Source organism: Agelaius tricolor, unplaced genomic scaffold, assembly GCF_023055355.1.
Source record: "Agelaius tricolor isolate 1412-34295 unplaced genomic scaffold, bAgeTri1.0.p SCAF_3, whole genome shotgun sequence".
Classification (NCBI taxonomy): domain Eukaryota; kingdom Metazoa; phylum Chordata; class Aves; order Passeriformes; family Icteridae; genus Agelaius; species Agelaius tricolor.
This window is the reverse complement of record NW_027269263.1, coordinates 69,760,365-69,778,323: the sequence shown is the minus strand read 5'-3', so window position 1 is coordinate 69,778,323 and position 17,959 is coordinate 69,760,365. Positions and strand designations below refer to the sequence as shown.

The 17,959-nt window shown below is 56.6% G+C and overlaps 2 protein-coding genes across 2 annotated transcripts in view; both read left to right on the top strand.

Moving 5' to 3' along the window:
- Positions 1-2,000: 2,000 nt before the first annotated feature.
- On the top strand, positions 2,001-9,920 carry SMO (smoothened, frizzled class receptor). Its single transcript, XM_071424247.1, has 12 exons — positions 2,001-2,380; positions 4,155-4,360; positions 4,940-5,149; positions 5,228-5,400; positions 5,553-5,772; positions 5,861-5,984; positions 6,064-6,156; positions 6,357-6,465; positions 6,625-6,810; positions 7,094-7,242; positions 7,326-7,460; positions 7,659-9,920. The coding sequence occupies exons 1-12, from the start codon at positions 2,131-2,133 to the stop codon at positions 8,162-8,164; spliced, it is 2,361 nt and encodes a 786-aa protein (XP_071280348.1). The 5' UTR covers positions 2,001-2,130; the 3' UTR covers positions 8,165-9,920.
- Positions 9,921-14,678: 4,758 nt separating this feature from the next.
- Positions 14,679-17,959, top strand: part of AHCYL2 (adenosylhomocysteinase like 2) — a 66,156-nt gene continuing 62,875 nt past the window's right edge. The window contains exon 1 of the mRNA XM_071424246.1: positions 14,679-15,188. Coding sequence (XP_071280347.1) covers positions 14,763-15,188 — 426 coding nt within the window. The 5' untranslated portion in view covers positions 14,679-14,762. The remainder of the gene's footprint in view (positions 15,189-17,959) is intronic.

Below are 17,959 nucleotides of genomic sequence, written 5' to 3'. Positions count from 1 at the left end.
GGCTCCGGGCTGTGCCGGGCTGCAGGGGCCGGGGACACCGCCGGCCCTGGGGACACCGCCGGCCGGGGACACCGCCGGCCCTGGGGACACGCGAGGCCACGGCAGGCCGCGCCGCGGCCCTGTGCTGTTGTGAGACCCCAAAACGAGCGGGGAAAAGCGGCCGAGCGGCCTGGCCCGGCCCCTCGGAGCTGTCGCAAACCCGTGGGTGGAGTTTTTGGGGTTGGGTTTTTAGAGTTTTTTTCTTTTAATGTTCCCTTCGGCTCGGGCTGGGTGGTCCCTCCCGCGGAGGGAGCCGGGATGCGGCCCAGGGCCCGGCTCTTTGTGTGCGGCCGGGACGCTTCTCTCCCATAAAAAACCCTTTTTTTGGCTTTTTTTCCCCCTCAAAACCCGCCTCATCCCCCCACCGAAATGGGATTTCTTCCCCCAAAAGTGATTGCTTCTCCGAGCAGTGGCACCTCCCCGCAAAATAAAAAAGTGATTTTTCTCCCTCCAAAACTCACTTTTCTTCCCAAAACTTCCCCTCCGAAGAGCTACTTCTCACCCCGAAAAAGCAAGTTTACTCTAAGATGTAGCTGCTCTCAAAAAAAAAAGGCTTTTTCCCCTCAAAAACCCCGTCTTTTCTCCCCGAAAAACAACTTTTCTTCTCCCAAAAGGGACTTGTCCCCAAAAACCAACTTTTCTTTACCCAAAAGTGTCTTTTGTCGCCCCAAACTGATTTCCCCCCCAAAAAAGTAACTTACCCCTAAAAAAGGGAGTTTCCTTCACAAAAATCAAGCTTTCTCCCCCAAAACTGATTTTTCCCCAAAAAGAGTACTCCCCCCAAAAAAGTAACTTTTTTCCCCCAGAAAAAGTGTATTTTTTCCCAGAAAAGTAACTTTTGCTCCCCAAAAAGTAACTTTTCTCTTTAAAAAGTAGCTTTTCTTCTCCCAAAAGCGGCTTCTTTCCCCGCAAAGGCAACTTTTCACCTCCAAAAAGTAACTTTTTACTCACAAAGGCCTTTTCATCAGAGAGACATTTTATTTCACAGGGAAAAAGGGATCTTTTCCTCACAAGAAGGAACTTTTCCCACACAAAATTTATATTTTCCTCATATAAAGTGATGGTTTTGTCACTAAAGTGACTGTTTCCTTTGAAAATTGGACCTTTTCGTGATAAAAATGAACTTTCCCCTCACAAATAGTGACTTTTTCCTCACAACAAGAGATTTTTTCCTCATGCTGGAGTTTTTCTGCATAAAAGGGAACTTTTCCCCTCAGAAAAAGGAATATTTTCCCTACAAAATGTGACTTTTTCTCACAAAAAAACACTTTTTCCTCACAAAGACCTTATGTGACAGGGACTTTTTCCTCCCAAAATAAGACTTTCCCCTCACTTTTTAGCAACTTTTTCCCTCACAGAAAGTGACTTTTTCCTTATAGAAAGGAACTTTTCCTCATAAAAAGGAACTTTCCCTGACCAAAAGTGACTCTTTCGTCACGAGAGGAACTTTGTCCTCACAAAAGGAGACTCTTTCCTCCCAAAAAAAGCATTTTCCCTCACTTTTTAGCGACTTTTTCCTCATGAAAAGGAACTTTTCCTGACCAAAAGTGACTTGCGTCAAGAGAGGAACTTTTTCCCTCACAAGAAACTCTTTCCTCCCCCAAAAAAAATCATTGTCCCTCACTTTTTAGCGACTTTTTCCTCATAAAAAGGAACTTTTCCTCATGAAAAGGAACTTTTCCTCACAAAAAGGAGCTTTCCCTCAGAAAAAGGGAACTTCTCCTCAGAAAAATGAAACTTTCCCTGACCAAAAGTGACTCTTCCCTCACGAGAGGAACTTTTTCCTTCACAGAAGGGGACTCTTTCCTCCCCAGAAAAAAGACTTTTCCCTCACTTTTCAGCGACTTTTCCCCTCACAAATCGCGTCTCTTACCCTCCGCAGCGCTTCCCCCGCGGTCCCTCCCTCAGCCCGCCCCGGCGGGGGGCGCGGGCCGGGCCGGGCCGCGGGCGGCGGCGGCGGCGGCGGAGGAGGAGGAGCAGCAGCAGCGGGGCCGCTCCGCTCGCTCCCGGCGAGCCCAACAAAGGCGGCGGGGCCATGGCGGGCCCCTCGCCCCGCTGCGAGCCGCCCTAAGCCCGCCGAGCACCGCCGCGATGTGGCCGGGCCGCGGCGGGCGGCGCTGGGCGCTGGCGCTGGCCCTGGCGCTGGCCCTGGGCGGGCGCTGCCCCGCCGCCCCCAACGCCTCGGCCGGGCCCCCGCGCTGCCGCCGCCCCGCGCCCTGCGAGCGGCTCCGCTTCGGCGCCTGCCTGGGCTCCGCGCTGCCCTACGCAGCCACCTCCACGCTGCTGGCCACCGACTCCGCCTCGCAGGAGGAGGCGCACGGGAAGCTGCTGCTCTGGTCCGGTACGGACGGGACGGCACCGGGAGCGGGGAGAGTGCGGGAGAGGCCCGGGATGGGGCTGGAGGGGGATGGGGAGCGGGGAAGGCGGGGAGAGCTTGGACGGGGGTTTGGGTGTAGTGTGGGGGAGCTGGGGATGGGTACAGTGTAGAAAACTTCATAGAGGGCGGGCTGGGGATGGGTAAAGTATAGAAAAGTGCCTAGCAGGAGGCTGGGGATGGGTAAAGTATAGAAAACTGCATCCAGGGGGCCTGGGAGTGAGTACAGTCTAGAAAACTGTGTCGAGGAGGGGATGAGGATGGGTACAGTATAGAAAATTCTATAGCACAGGGCTGGGGATGGGTACAGTATACAAAACTTTATAGAGGGGGGCTGGGGATGGGTGCAGTGTAGAAAACTTCATAAAGGGGGTCTGGGGATGGGTAAAGTATAGAAAACTTTGTAGAGGGGGTTTGGGGATGGGTACAGTATACAAAACTGTATAGCAAAGGGCTGGGGAGGGGTACAGTATAGAAAACTTCATAGAGGGGGGCTGGGGATGGATAAAGTATAGAAAACTTTGTAGAGGGGATTTGGGGATGGGTACAGTATACAAAAGTGCCTAGCAGAGGTCTGGAGATGGGTAGAGTATAGAAAACTTTATAGAGGGGGGCTGAGGATGGGTAAAGTACAAAAAACTGTATAGCAAAGGGCTGGGGATGGATACAGTGTAGAAAACAATATAGCACAGGGCTGGGGATGGGTACAGTATAGAAAACTTCATAGAGAGGGGCTGGGAATGGGTAAAGTATAGAAAAGTGCCTAGCAGGGGGCTGGAGATGGGTAGAGTATAGAAAACTGTATAGAGGGAGTCTGGGGATGGGGACAGTATAGAAAACTTTATAGAGGGTGAGTGAGGATAGGTAAAGCATAGAAAACTTATATAGCACTGGCCTGAGAATGAGTACAGTATAGAAAACTGCATAGAGGGGGGCTGGGGATGGGTGCACTGTAGAAAAGTGCCTAGCAGGGGGCTGGGGATGGGTACAGTATAGAAAACTGATTAAAATGGGCCTGGAGATGGGTACAGTGTAGCAAACTGACAAAAAAGGGACTGGAGATAGGAGCAGCATGGAGGGGAGCAGTACAGTGGGTGTCTGGGGTGGGCACAGTACAGCAAACTGTACAGCACAGGAGTGGAGATTGTGTAATGTGGAGAGGAGCAGGAGATTGGGGTACAGGGAGGGTGTGGTGTAGAGGGGGAACAGGATAGAATGGCCTCAGAGATGGGTACAGCAGGAGGCTGGGGATGGGTGCAGTGTAGAGAATGGTTTATCAGGGGCTGAGGGTGGGCACAGTATGGAGGGGCAGCCCTGGTGATGGGCACAGTGGCCCTACAGGAGGGGTCCCCAGTGCTGTGTGGGTGCTGTGGGGACAGCAGGAGGGTCCCACAGAGGGGTCCCAGCGCTGTGTGGGTTCTGTGGGGCTGGCAGGAGAGTCCCACAGAGGGGTCCCTGTGCTGCGTGGGTGCTGTGGGGACAGCAGGAGGGTCCCACAGAGGGGTCCCTGTGCTGTGTGGGTGCTGTGGGGACAGCAGGAGGGTCCCACAGAGGGGTCCCTGTGCTGTGTGGGTGCTGTGGGGACAGCAGGAGGGTCCCACAGAGGGGTCCCTGTGCTGTGTGGGTGCTGTGGGAACGGCAGGAGGGTCCCACAGAGGGGTCCCAGCGCTGTGTGGGTGCTGTGGGGACAGCAGGAGGTGGCCGTGCCGGGGGTGGTGACGGTGCTGTCCCTTCCCCGCAGGCCTGCGCAATGCCCCGCGCTGCTGGGATGTCATCCAGCCCCTGCTCTGCGCTGTCTACATGCCCAAGTGTGAGGATGGGCAGGTGGAGCTGCCCAGCCAGACCCTGTGCCAGGCCACGCGGGCACCCTGCACCATTGTGGAGCGCGAGCGTGGCTGGCCCGACTTCCTCAAGTGCACCACGGATCGCTTCCCCGAGGGCTGCCCGGTACGGCACGGGCACGGGGGAGTGGGGGGAAAGCCACTCTCTGGAGGAGAGAAGGGCTGGTGTTGGTCAGCCTGGAGAAGGGAAGGATCCAGGGAGAGCTTCCAGCACGTTCCAGGGGCTCCAGGAGAGCTGCAGAGGGACTGGGGCCAAGGCCTGCAGGGACAGCACCCAGGGAATGGCTCCCAGTGCCAGAGGGCAGCCAGGGATGGGATCTTGGCAATGAGGAATTCCTGGCTGGGCTGGAATTGCCAGAGCAGCTGGGGCTGCCCCTGCATCCCTGGCAGTGCCCAAGGCCAGGCTGGACACTGGGGCTGGAGCAGCCTGGGACAGTGGGAGATGTCCCTGCCATGGCAGGGGTGGCACTGCAGGGGCTCTGAGGTCCCTTCCCACCCAATCCATTCCATGATTCCCTGGTAATTCTATGGAACCCAGCTGTCCCCTGCCTTCCACAGGGGACTGATGTCCATCTTGGCCACGGGGGTGTCTCCTCTCCTCCTCCTCCTCCTCCTCCTCCTCCTCCTTCTCCCCCTCCTCCTCCTCCTCCTCCTCCTCCTCACAGCCTGGTTTCCCCTCTGGCAGAACGAGGTGCAGAACATCAAGTTCAACAGCTCAGGGCAGTGCGAGGCGCCGCTGGTGAGGACGGACAACCCCAAGAGCTGGTACGAGGACGTGGAGGGCTGTGGCATCCAGTGCCAGAACCCGCTGTTCACCGAGAAGGAGCACCGCGAGATGCACGTCTACATCGCCGCCTTCAGCTCCGTCACCATCTTCTGCACCTTCTTCACCCTGGTGAGGCACGAGCTCCTTCTGGGGCGCTGTCCCCAAAAGGGGATGGGCACCGAGCTGTCGCTTTCTCCACCCCTCCAGGCCACGTTTGTTGCTGACTGGAGGAACTCCAACCGCTACCCCGCCGTCATCCTGTTCTACGTCAACGCCTGCTTCTTTGTGGGCAGCATTGGTTGGCTGGCACAGTTCATGGACGGCGCCCGCGACGAGATCGTGTGCCGGGCTGACGGCACCATGCGGCTGGGCGAGCCCACGTAGGTGCCACCTCCATCCCCAGGGCTGTCCCCAACACCAAGGAGGGCTCTCAGGCTTTGCTGGCCTCCTGGGAGCATGGAGGGTGAGACCCCCGTGCTCCCGCGTGTCCCCCCACGGGGGTGGGTGACGCTCTCGCCTCACCTCTCCGCAGCTCCAATGAGACGCTGTCCTGCGTCATCATCTTCGTCATCGTGTACTACTCGCTGATGTCGGGTGTCATCTGGTTTGTCATGCTCACCTACGCCTGGCACACGTCCTTCAAGGCCCTGGGTACCACCTACCAGCCGCTGCTGGGCAAGACCTCCTACTTCCACCTCATCACCTGGTCCATCCCCTTCGTGCTCACCGTGGCCATCCTGGCCGTGGCGCAGGTAACGGGGCCACCACCATCAGGGGATGGTGTCTCAGGGTGACACCGCAGCCAGCTGACCCTGCTGTCCCTGTCCCTGTCCCTTCCAGGTGGACGGTGACTCTGTCAGTGGCATCTGCTTCGTGGGCTACAAGAACTACCGCTACCGAGCCGGCTTCGTGCTGGCCCCCATCGGGCTCGTGCTCATCGTGGGGGGCTATTTCCTCATCCGGGGTAGGTGTGGCTCTGCTCTGGGAAGGGACGGGGTCACCGTGGGTGTCCCCACAGCCTGACCCCCTCGTCCTCCCCACAGGGGTCATGACGCTCTTCTCCATCAAGAGCAACCACCCCGGGCTGCTGAGCGAGAAGGCGGCCAGCAAGATCAACGAGACCATGCTGCGCCTGGGTGAGGGCTTCAATGGCACTGTTCCCCAGGGAATCGGGGTGGGAACGGGGACATTTTGTCCCCTGAAGTCACACAGCCCCTTCCCGCGGTGGCAACAGACAGGGACAAGCTGTGGTGGTGGTGGTGGCACAGCCCCAGTGTGGTGTCCTTGTCTCGATGCCACTGGAGCTTGGCTGGAGTTTGTCCCTCTTCTCTTCCAGGCATTTTTGGCTTCTTGGCCTTTGGCTTTGTCTTCATCACCTTTGGCTGCCACTTCTACGACTTCTTCAACCAGGCCGAGTGGGAGCGCAGCTTCCGGGAATACGTCCTGTGAGTGGGACAGGCACAGGGTGACGGGGACACGCTGGCACTGCAGTGGACAGCCCCACGTCCCACCAGCGGTGCCACCACATCTCCACCCTGCAGGGCTGTGGGGGGCCCTGGGCTGTCCCTGCTCCTTAGGGCCACCGTCCCCGTGTGTCCCCGCAGGTGTGAGGCCAACGTGACCATCGCCACGCAGACCAACAAGCCCATCCCCGACTGCGAGATCAAGAACCGGCCGAGCCTGCTGGTGGAGAAGATCAACCTCTTCGCCATGTTCGGCACCGGCGTCTCCATGAGCACCTGGGTCTGGACCAAGGCCACCCTGCTCATCTGGAAGCGCACCTGGTGCAGGTGGGACCCCGAGGGCGTCGCCCCAGCTCCCTGGAGCCCTTCCTGCCCCATGCAGTGGGATGTTGGAGGACATTCCCAGAATGTTTGTCCCTCAGCTCAATGGGTTGTGGGCTCACAGCAGCTCAGGAACAGGGTGGCCTCTCCCATGTGGCGTTTGTGGGACACCTCCAGCCCCAAGCCCATTCCCCGGTCTGGTGTCCCCATGTGCAGGAGGGGGAGCTGGGGAGGGTCCCTGTTGTCCAGCTGTGACAGCCGTGCCCCCGTGTGTCCCCCGTGTCCCCAGGCTGACGGGGCAGAGCGATGACCAGCCCAAGAGGATCAAGAAGAGCAAGATGATTGCCAAGGCCTTCTCCAAGCGCAAGGAGCTGCTGCGTGACCCGGGCCAGGAGCTGTCCTTCAGCATGCACACCGTGTCCCACGACGGCCCCGTGGGTACGTGCCCAGGGCAGGGATGTCCCCAACAGCCCCCCGGGGTCCCCAAAGCCCCCCTTGACCAGATCCCCCTGTCCCCACAGCCGGCTTGGCGTTCAACATCAATGAGCCATCAGCTGACGTGTCCTCGGCGTGGGCCCAGCACGTCACCAAGATGGTGGCCAGGAGAGGGGCCATCCTGCCCCAGGACATCTCCGTGACACCCGTGGCGACACCTGGCAAGTCCTTGGGGACCTCGTGGGGAATGTCTGGGGGATGAGCCGGGCTGGGGGTGTGCAGGGAGAGTGTACTCAGGTTGATGGAATATTCGGGATGGATCCCCGTGGGATCAGGTGGGTGGCGGGGGGTGTTGGGAGGTGGCAGGAGGCACAGGCAGGACGTGGCCACTCACAGCCACCTCACCCCACGTCCCCCAGTGCCACCAGAGGAGAGGGCCAACCTGTGGGTGGTGGAGGCCGACGTGTCCCCGGAGCTGCAGAAGCGCAGCGGCCGCAAGAAGAAGCGGAGGAAGAAGAAGAAGGAGGTGACCCCAGACCCTGAGCGCTGCCCGGGGCACTCCACCATGGCCAGCACCGTCCCTCGCCTGCCCCGCCTGCCCCCCCAGCCCTGCCTGGTGGCCTTTGCCCCCGATGTCCTTCCAGCTGTGCAGCCCGATGCCACCTTCCCCGGGGCCGCGTGGGACGGGTGCGGCCGCAGGGCCAACGTCCTGCACGTGATCAGCAACCCCTTCTGCCCCGAGAGCGGCCCCGCCGAGCCCCAGGGCTGGCACCACCACGGGGGCGCCCTGTGGCCCCCCCAGCCCGGGCCCCTGCCCCGCCCCGGGGCACCCAGGACTCAGGGCTGCCGGGCAGGGCTGGCCCCCATCCACTCCCGGACCAACCTGGTGGACGCGGAGCTGCTGGAGCCCGACTCGGACTTCTGACCCCAGAGGGATGTGGGGAGGGCGTGGGGGCACCAGAACCCACCTGATCCCACAGGGATCCATCCCAAATGTTCCACCCACCTGACCACGTCCCGTTGCTCCCCTTGGAGGATTTGTCTCCGTGCACTTCCCAGCCTGGAGAGGTTTTGGGATTCCCTCCAGCGTCACCGGGAGAAAGGAGCTGTCAGTGGGACAAGCCCCAGCTCCCACAGGGATTTAGGGACCAGGGGGACACCTGGGGACAGCCTAGATCAGGGTAGATTTGGGGCAGCTCTGCCCCACCCATGGCTAGAGGTACGTAGAGCTCACCCCCACTTGTGCCAATAGCAAATTTTTTAAAATTTCTGATATTTTTTTAATGTTTGTATCGTGGTGCCTCTGCTCGGGGTGAGCCCAGTCAGGGGCAGCAGCAGCAGCAGCAGCAGCAGCAGTAGCAGCATCCCTGGTGTGCACCCCTCTTTTGGGTTCACCCCAGTCCCTTCCGAGACCCCAAAGTGCCTTCCAGCTCCCCAGAGAGCTGAGCCAGACCCAAATCAGGATTACTGGGGTGGCAGCACCAGGGAGATGGGACAGGAAACACCTTGGGCTGCCTGGGTGCTCCTGAGCAAAAAAAATAACCCCAAAAACCTCGGGGTGCTCAAAGTGAATCAGGGTCAGCAACCCCCAGAGCAAAGCTTTCTTTATTATTTTTTTAGGATAAAAAAAAATAAAAATCGAGTCACAGCAAACCCAGCAGAGCCCTGAGGCAGGAGGGCTCCATTCCTTGCTGGTGTTTGGATTTTCCCTATTTTTATTAAGTCCTGGTAGGCTCTTGGCTTTTTTTTTTTTTTTTTTTTTTTTTTTTGCTATCCCAGTGACCTCCACGGGTTCATTTTTGCTGTGTAAAGGAAAAACCCTCCTGTATCAGTATTAAATTTACAGATTTTCAATCCCAGTGGCTGCTCTGGGCTCTTTTGGGGAGGGAAAACATTATGGGAGGGGTTGTCCTTTCTCCTAAAAACCCTCTTGCTTCAAAAACCGCTTTAAAGTACCTTTAAAAGTGTTTCAAACTGCTTTAAAGCACATTAAAAACTGCTTTAAAGTCCTTTGAGCCCCCTGTTCCACCTGCAGGAGGGAGCTCTGAGGGGCTGGAAATGCCCTCAGAGGCTGTGGGGACATTTCTGGGGACAACTGGGCGGTTTTGGTGACAGCTGGGCAGTTTTGGGGACAAATGGGGCCTTTGCCAGCAGGTGGCACCACGGGCTAAAATATCCCCCAAACCCCCAAAATTTGGGCAGCCCCAAATTTTGGGGTGCTCCTGGGTGGGGTCCCACTGAGGCATCTGAAGTTTCCCACGGTGCTGGTGCTTTTTTTGGGGAGAAAATGCTGCTTTTGGAAAAGATCCTTTTTTTATTTTGCTTGAGGGCCATGCAGCTGCAGGGTTTGGTTATCCTGCAAACCAGACCCTGAAATTTAGCTGGAATTGGTCAGTGAAAATTGCATTTTTCCAGGGTTTGTTATTTTTCTTTGGGCTGACCGTGCTCCAGAGTCAAAGCTGGATTGTCCTGGATGAAACAAAATATTTCTCTTTATCTCCCTTTTTTTGGCCTTTTTCTTTTTATATATTTTATTTTGTGGCTTACTTAGTTAAAACCCCAGTTCTAACAAAACTATTTGCCATTTTGAAACAGAAAAGCTCACATTATTATAATTTTGGAAGCAGCAGGAGATGTGCTGACAACATCACATCCCCTCCCAAAAACCCCACCTTGATTTGGTGCAGAGGGAGAAAATTTTGAAGGAAGAAAACACCCCCAGTTTGCCAAAATCCAGCAAATTCCCCTGAAATATCCTTAGGGAAAAGCTCCCAACATTCCCATGGGAGGTGCAGGAGAGCGAAGCACAGAGGGTCACACATCTCCCAGCACCCCCAGATGTTTCACTGGGGAAAAACGGGGGGAAATTTCAGGAAATTTGGGTAATATTCCCTGTGGATTCACTGAACCACTGATCCCCAGGGAGAAATTGGCATTTTCCACCCATCTGGTGGAATTAAAAGGATGGAATCTCAGTTGGAACAGAAAACAACCTGGAAAATGCAGGTTTTTCCTCCTGTTCTACCTCAATTCTGTTTGTGAGAGAAACCAAACTCTGCTGTGGATCTGCACCAGCCACAGCTCTCAAGGAGAGGAATTTTGCTTTTCCAAGGCTGTTTTCTCCCAGACTTCCGGGCAAAGCCATCCCAGGCTCTGTCAGGAGCGAGGGAAGGAGCCAGCCCTGAGCTTTCTGCTTCTCACAGAGCCCCAATTGTTGGAGCCTCCCTCCCAAAGGGCCTCTCCCTCCTCTCCTGATACCCGTTGTTTTCCCAGATAAATCACCAGGCACGGCCTGGATCCCTGGGATAACCTCCCTGTGCTCTCCCTGCTGCCTCAGGGCTTGGCTTTTCTATTTTTCCCATTCTGTGCTGCTTTAGTGTGTGGGTCTGAGCTTCATATTATGGGATGGTGAGCTCTGTGCACAGGGCAGGGAGACAAAACAATTCCTGCTCCAGGTGGGTCCAAGTGTGGGTTTTGCTGTGTCAGATCCCACATGTGCCCCTTGGAGCCCATGGAATCTCCAGGTGGGGCTGGCCCAGCAGCCCTGGCCCAGGGACAATCCAACCTTTGGGGCCAGGCCTGGCTCTGGGCCCAGCTGGATCCTGCCCAGAGGGGCTGGGAAGGCCGAGCTCCGCAGGGAGCACGAGGTCACTCTGGGGAGCTCCATGGCCAGGACAGGGGCCAGGACAGGAGGGAGCAGCCTCAGGCTGGCCAGGGCAGCTTCAGGGGGGACCCTGGGGACAATTCCCCATGGAAAGGGTTTCCAGGCATGGCACTGGGCTGCCCAAGGCAGGGCTGGAGCTCCCATTCCTGGGGGGGTTCCAGAGCCTGTGCCTGTGGCACTTGGGGACAGGGGTGTCTGATGCCTCAGGTTTGGCTTTTATATTTTCACATTCTGTGCTGCTTTAGTGTCTGGGCTCCATATTATGGGATGGTGAGCTCTGTGCACAGAGCAGGGAGACAAAACAATTCCTGCTCCAGCTGGGCACCAAGGACAAATGACCCAAATCTCAGCCCAGGAGCACAAACCCCGTGGGCTGGAGAGAGAAAAACAAGCAGGGTGGGACTGCAGGGGCTGAAGCTGGAATGGGACAATGAACTGCAAGATGCAAATGGAGCAGAACTGATCCCAGGGAGAGACCCCGGGAGCGCTGGTGCATTTTGGGGCCATTTTGGTTCATCTTGGGTGCAGCCCTGGCTGGGCTCTGGTGCTGCCCAAGGTGCATCCATGGAGGAGATGCTTGGAATAAATCCCTGCTTTATTCTGGAGCTCTGCCCAGCCTCTGCTCTAGGGCAGATTCTCAGAGCATCAGCCCTGGGATTGATGGACATTCAACACCAGGAGTTTTGGGGGTGCTGGCAGCAGCACAGGGCGTTTTTTCCCAGGAAAATCCCTGCCAGTCCCCTGATTTTGGGAATATCCTTTAAAAGGTGAGGAAGGTCCCACACTGAGCCAGGTGGGTTCAGGGTCAGGATTTTGCCCTGGTCAAGGACTTGCAAAACAACCTGGGATCTTTTTGGTGGGATCTGAGATGATAAATTCCAGAGGATTTCTTTATTTCCAGGTTGGCTCAAGCTCCTCTCCTCAACAGAGGAGGATCAGGGTTGGGATTTTGTTTTTGTGAGGGGTTTGCAAAACAATCTGGTGGGTTTTTTTGTAGGATCTGTGGCACCAGGAAATGATAAATTCTGGAGGTTTTTCTCTATTTCCAGGGCAGCACAAGCTCCTCTTAGCAGAAGAGGATCAGGGTCGGGATTTTGCCTTGGCCAAAACAACCTGGTGGGTTTTTTTCTGGGACCTGTGGCACCAGGAAATGATAAATTCTGGAGGATTTCTCCATTTCAGGGCAGCACAAGCTCCTCTCCTCAGGAGAAGAGGATCAGGGTCAGGATTTTACCTTGGTCAAGGGCATGCAAAACAACCTGGTGGGTTTTTTGTGGGATCTGTGGCACCAGGAAATGATAAATTCTGGAGGTTTTCTCTATTTCCAGGGCAGCACAAGCTCCTCTTAGCAGAAGAGGATCAGGGTCAGGATTTTGCCTTGGCCAAAACAACCTGGTGGGTTTATTGTGGGATCTGTGGCACCTGGAAATGATGAATTCTGGAGGGTTTCTCTATTTCCAGGGCAGCACAAGCTCCTCTCCTCAGCACAGGAGAACTCAGGGTCAGGATTTTGCCTTGGCTCAAACAACCTGGTGGGTTTATTGTGGGATCTGTGATGATAAATTCTGGAGGATTTCTCCATTTCAGGCAGCACAAGCTCCTCTCCTCAGGAGAAGAGGATCAGGGTCAGGATTTTGCCTTGGTCAAGGGCATGCAAAACAACCTGGTGGGTTTTTTGTGGGACCTGTGGCACCAGGAAATGATAAAATCTGGAGGATTTCTCTATTTCCAGGTCGGCACAAGCTCCTCTCCTCAGTGGAGGAGGATCAGGGTCGGGATTTTGCCTTGGCCACAACAACCTGGTGGGTTTTTTGTGGGATCTGTGGCATCAGGAAATGATGAATTCTGGAGGGTTTCTCTATTTCCAGGTCGGTACAAGCTCCTCTCCTCAGCAGAGGAGGATCAGGGTCGGGATTTTACATTATGTCAGGGTTTGCAGAACACCCTGGTGGGTTTTTGGGTGCGATCTGAGACGATAAATCCCGGAGGATTTGCCCACCTCAGGTCAGCACCACCTCCCCTGCTCAGCAGAACCGCGGCGCTGCAGCAGCCGCGACCTTTCCTGCTCTCCATGGAAGGGGAGGGATTTTGCTCCAGCTTCAAATCCCTCCCACGGCGGCTCCCGAAGAGTTCCCGTTCCAAAGGGCGGTTCTGAGCCGGGATCAGCCCCGAGCCGGAGTTTTGTGATCCCGGAGAGAGGCAGGGACGAGCTGCGGGCTCGGGTCCGGTTCAGCAGGAACCAGCTTTATCTGGAGAATTGTGCTCGTCGCACTCAGGGCTCACAGGGATGCGCCGCTTCTCCTTTATCTCCGAAACCCTCTGGAATTCCTCCCCTCTCCCATGCCTCTTTCCTCCCTGAAATCCTCCTTCAGCTTCTCCGCTGCTTCCATCTCTCCCCTCCCTCCTGGTTTTTGGGGAGGTCTCTGTGGATTCCTTCCCTCCTCTCCTCCAGCTCATCCCAAACACCGAGGTCGCCCGGGCTTTGAGAGTTGGACACTTGAGGATTGGAATTGGCACTTGAGAATTGAGAATTAATTAAGCTCTCGCCCACCAACAGCTCCAAGTTCTTCTCTCAGGGCTGATCTCTAAATAAATAACAATAATAAGAGGATGGGTTTGCACTCCAGAAGAGGCACATTCCCAGAGAACCGGATTTAGAAAAGGTGGTAAAACTTAAATCATTAAATGTTAATCATGTGGTGGTTTATTACTGATTTGTGCCTGCAGGCTGAGCTCAGTGCCTGGCAGGACAGCAAGTCCCAGGCTTTTGAATGGCACATTCCCCATGCCAGGATGTTGTGGCTCCTCATTCCCATGGGTTTTTCTGGTGTTGGTTGAGATTGATCGTCTGAGAGGGCTTTTCCAACCCCTTTGGCTCTGAAATTCCATAATTTTGGCCATTGGGATGGCCTTGGTGGGATGTCCATCCTTGCTGGTAGCACTTGGGGACATGGATCTGTGGTGACCTTGCAATGGTTGGATTTCATTATTTGGGAGGGTTTTTCCAGCCCCTTTGGCTCTGAAATTCCATAATTTTGGTCCAGGCCTGGGGGGCTGCCGGGCCAGGCCATGGCACTGCAAGGACACCATGGCCTGTGACAGATTGAGTCCAGAGAAGGGACAAGGGAGCTGGGAAGGGTCTGGAGAACCAGGAGGGGCTGAGGGAGCTGGGCAGGGTCTGGAGAGCCAGGAGAGGCTGAGGGAGCTGGGCAGGGGCTGAGCCTGGAGCAAAGGAGGCTCAGGGGGCCCTTGTGGCTCTGCACAAGTCCCTGCCAGGAGGGCACAGCCGGGGGGGTCGGGCTGTGCTCCAGGGAACAGGGACAGGAGCAGAGGGAACGGCCTCAGGCTGGGCCAGGGCAGCCTCAAGGGGGAATCAGCAGGAATTTCCCCCTGGAAAGGGGCTCAGGCCTTGGAACTGCCCAGGGAGGTTTGGAGTGCCCATCCCTGGAGGTGTCCAGGAATCCCTGGATGTGGCACTCAGGGCTCTGGGCTGGTAACATGAGGTGGCGATCGGGCACAGCTTGGTCTCGATTGTCTCGAAGGTCTTGTACAACCTCAGTGCTTCTGTGATTCCGTGCCCGGCGGCGGAAACACTGAAAATTCACCAAAACGTGAAAAAAGAACCAAACGCATTGACGGTGGCTGGTGGCCCCCCGCGGACTACAACTCCCACCAACCCCCGCGCGGCCCCGCAGGGGGTGCCGGGAGCTGTAGTCGTGGCGGGGCGAAGCCGGGGCGGGAGGACTCCATGTCCCGGCACGCCGTGCGGCAGCAAGGGCGGCGGGGCGGGGCGAGGCGGGGCCGGCGGCCCTGAAGGAGCCGGAGCGGACCCGGAGCGGAGCCGAAGCAGTCGGCGGCGATGTCGGTGCAGGTGGCGGTGGCCGCGCCCGCCGTGGAGCTGAAGGAGCTCGGCGGCCCCATGGACAAGGCGGCGGGGCCGCCGTGCGAGCCTGTGGGCGCTCACGCAGCGGGGCACGGCGTGGCGGCGGCGGCGCCCGCCTGCCCCGTGCCGGGCGCCGAGCGTGAGGCGGCCCCGGCCCCCTCCGCCGAGCGGCCTCCGGGGGGCTGCTGCCCCGGGCTGTCCTCGGCCGCCGCGATGTCCTCGGCCTCCGGGATGTCCTCGGCCGCCGGCAAGGTGCCGCAGGCTTCGGCCATGAAGAGGAGCGACCCGCACCACCCCCAGCAGCACCGGCACCGCGACGGCAGCGACAGCAGCGGCGGCGCGGCCGAGGCGCTCGTGAGCCCCGACGGCACCGTCACCGAGGCGCCGCGCACCGTCAAGAAGGTAACGGGGGCGACAGCGGCAGGGAGCCCTCCCGGCGGGGCCGTGCCAGGGGACATCCCCGCGGGCAGAGCCCCACAGCGGGCACCGGGAGCCGGCCCGGGGCTCGGGGACGCGGCGCTGCCTCGGCCAGACAGGGCCGGCCCGGTGTGCGGTCCCCGGTGCGCGGCGGGTGTCGGTGACCCCGAGCGGCTGCCGTGGCCGCGGGGGCGCTCCAGGGCTGGGGCTGCATTCTGGGGACGCGTTCTGCCGTGCCTGGGGGTCTGTCTGCGCCTTGTGCCCCGCCGTGTCTGTGCAGTGGGGACGTGTGAGGGGGACACCGGGTGCCTTTACACCCCGTTCCCTGTGTCCCCAGGTGTCCCTGGGTGTCTCTACACCCCCAGGTGACACCAGGTGCCTTTACACCCCTGGGTTCCCGCACCTCCCAGGTGTCCCTGGGTGCCTTTGCACCCCAATTCTGCACCCCCCAGGTGTCCCTGGGTGCCTTTGCACCCCAATTCTGCACCCCCCAGGTGTCCCTGGGTGCCTTTCCCCCCTATTTCTGCACCCCCCAGGTGTCCCTGGGTGCCTTTCCCCCCTATTTCTGCACCCCCAGGTGTCCCTGGGTGCCTTTCCCCCCCTCACCTGCCCCCCAGGTGCAGGGTGTGTGGGTTCACATCAGGTTCACGTTCCCAGGGTTATCTGGGGAATGTGGATAAGATAAAAATGTCCCGGGCGTCGCCGGTGATGTTGGCACCTGGGGCAGGCCCAGGTGTGCCCATAGCTGGGTGTGGGGTTTGTCAGGGGGGGTTTGGGGGTGCCCCTCTCTCAGGGGTGCTGTGACCTGGCAGCTGCACCCCAGGAGTGTGTGGAGCTGGGGATCCTGGTGAGTCCATCCACGTGTCTCCAGCTCCTCAGGTGGACACAGGTGCTCCCTGGAGTAGGGGGTTTTGTGTACCCTGCTGTGCCTTCAGGGAAATCCACATTTTCCTTGGGTTTTGGCATCATTGCCGTTGGGAATCCCAGGAGAAGGAGTTGTCCCCTGTGAACCTTTTGGGGGTGTAGGGAAGGAAGTGTCCCTGTCCTAAGGGAGCCTCTCACCTCGTAGAACTTTGGGGTGAAGACCTCACCTCCCCTGCTGATGGACTTGCAGCCTCTTTTGGGGCTGCTCTGGAATTTCCTCTCCCTTTGGAGGGCCCAGGCTGAGGGGGTTTGTCTCCATAACTGTGATTTCCTCCTGGGTGACTTCCCTGAAATTCCAGTTTCTCCTTGGAGGGAGCACATCCCTGCAGGGCAAGGTCTGGGTCTTGGTTTCTTCCTCCCCCTGAAATCCCTTCTCTAGGGTTGGGAGGGGGTTCAGCTGCTCAGTCAAGGACATTTTTCCTCTGAGATCCTGACTCCCACCCCAGTGTTTGGAGTTTGATATCTTAATCCCATCTCTATTTTTAGAGACCCTCAGGGCACCTGCATTTCTCCTCAAATGTGTTTAAACTCTTCATCCCACCCCTCTCCATTCTTTCCTGGGTTCAACCACAAAAAGGGATCTCACCCTTTTTTCAGAGGGTGGCTGGGAACCTGGAGCAGCTTCAAACCTGCCTCACTCCCTGGCTGCTCCTAATCCCGGGAGCAGAGCCACAGATCCAGGAGGAACCTGGAATTCCCAGCTGGCTCCTGCATCCTCTGCTTGGGATGTGCTGCTGGAGAGGATCTGGGAGTACAAACTGCTCCTTCTCCTCCTTTTCTCAGCCACCTCAGCAGGTTCCAGCCTCTCAAACCAGGCTCTTCATTCATCCAGGTCCTCTCCTCCTCAGGAGGAGTAAATGGCATTCAATATCCTGGTGTTACTGGAATAAAACCAGATTTGAGAGCCATCAAATCGTCCCCAGGCCCGTGGCTGTGAAATTGGGCACGTGGAGCTGAAGCATCTGCTGAAAGGAGCTTTAGAACAAAAATAAGATACAAATTTCTTTACTCAGATCCAACAGAACCTTGCTGTAATAGAGGTAAAAGTCTGATTAAAATAGATGAAATTTGTAGTGGAACTGTGATTCTTATGAGTGTTTGATAGAAACAAAATCTCAGTATTTTTTTCTTGGCTGGTTTATAGAAATATATTTTTCTTGGTTTTTTTTTTTTTCCTTTCCTTTTTGTAACACCTGTCCTTGAGATACCAATCCACAAAATTGGGATTTTGCAATTCTGAGACAAAGAGAGTTCCCAGAAAATTTCAGTGACTGTTTTCCTCTTTTAATTCTCATTTTAAGTCTTTTTTTTTGTCAGTTCAGCATTTTATTGATCTGTCTGCTTTTAGATGTTCTGATTTGTATTTTACCTTGATAGGGTGTAAAACAGGAAGGAATAGATGGAGTAGATGATATTTTTATATATATTTGTATGCAGACATTATAGATGGTGCTGGGCTTTTCTCTGCCAGCTTTAGAGATCAAGTCTTGGGGAAAATCCCAGGAGTTTCTTGTTCCCTTTGAGTTCTTGCTGGAAATGCTGGAATTCCTCATTCCTGAGGTGAAATTTTGCAGGTCTGACCCTCAGCCACCAGAAACACTTAAATTTAATCAGATTCATGTCTTGATTTAATGATGGTGAAGTGACAACTCCCTTTCTTCAGCTGGGAGAAGAATGGTGGAATCATGGGATGGGCTGGGTTGGAGGGACCTTAAAGCCCATCCAATTCTGGGCCTCAGCCACAAGAAAAACTGAAATTTAAGCAGTTTCAGTCCTTGATTTAATGGTTGTGAGGTGACAACTCCGTGTACCTCTCTTCAGCTGGGAGAAGA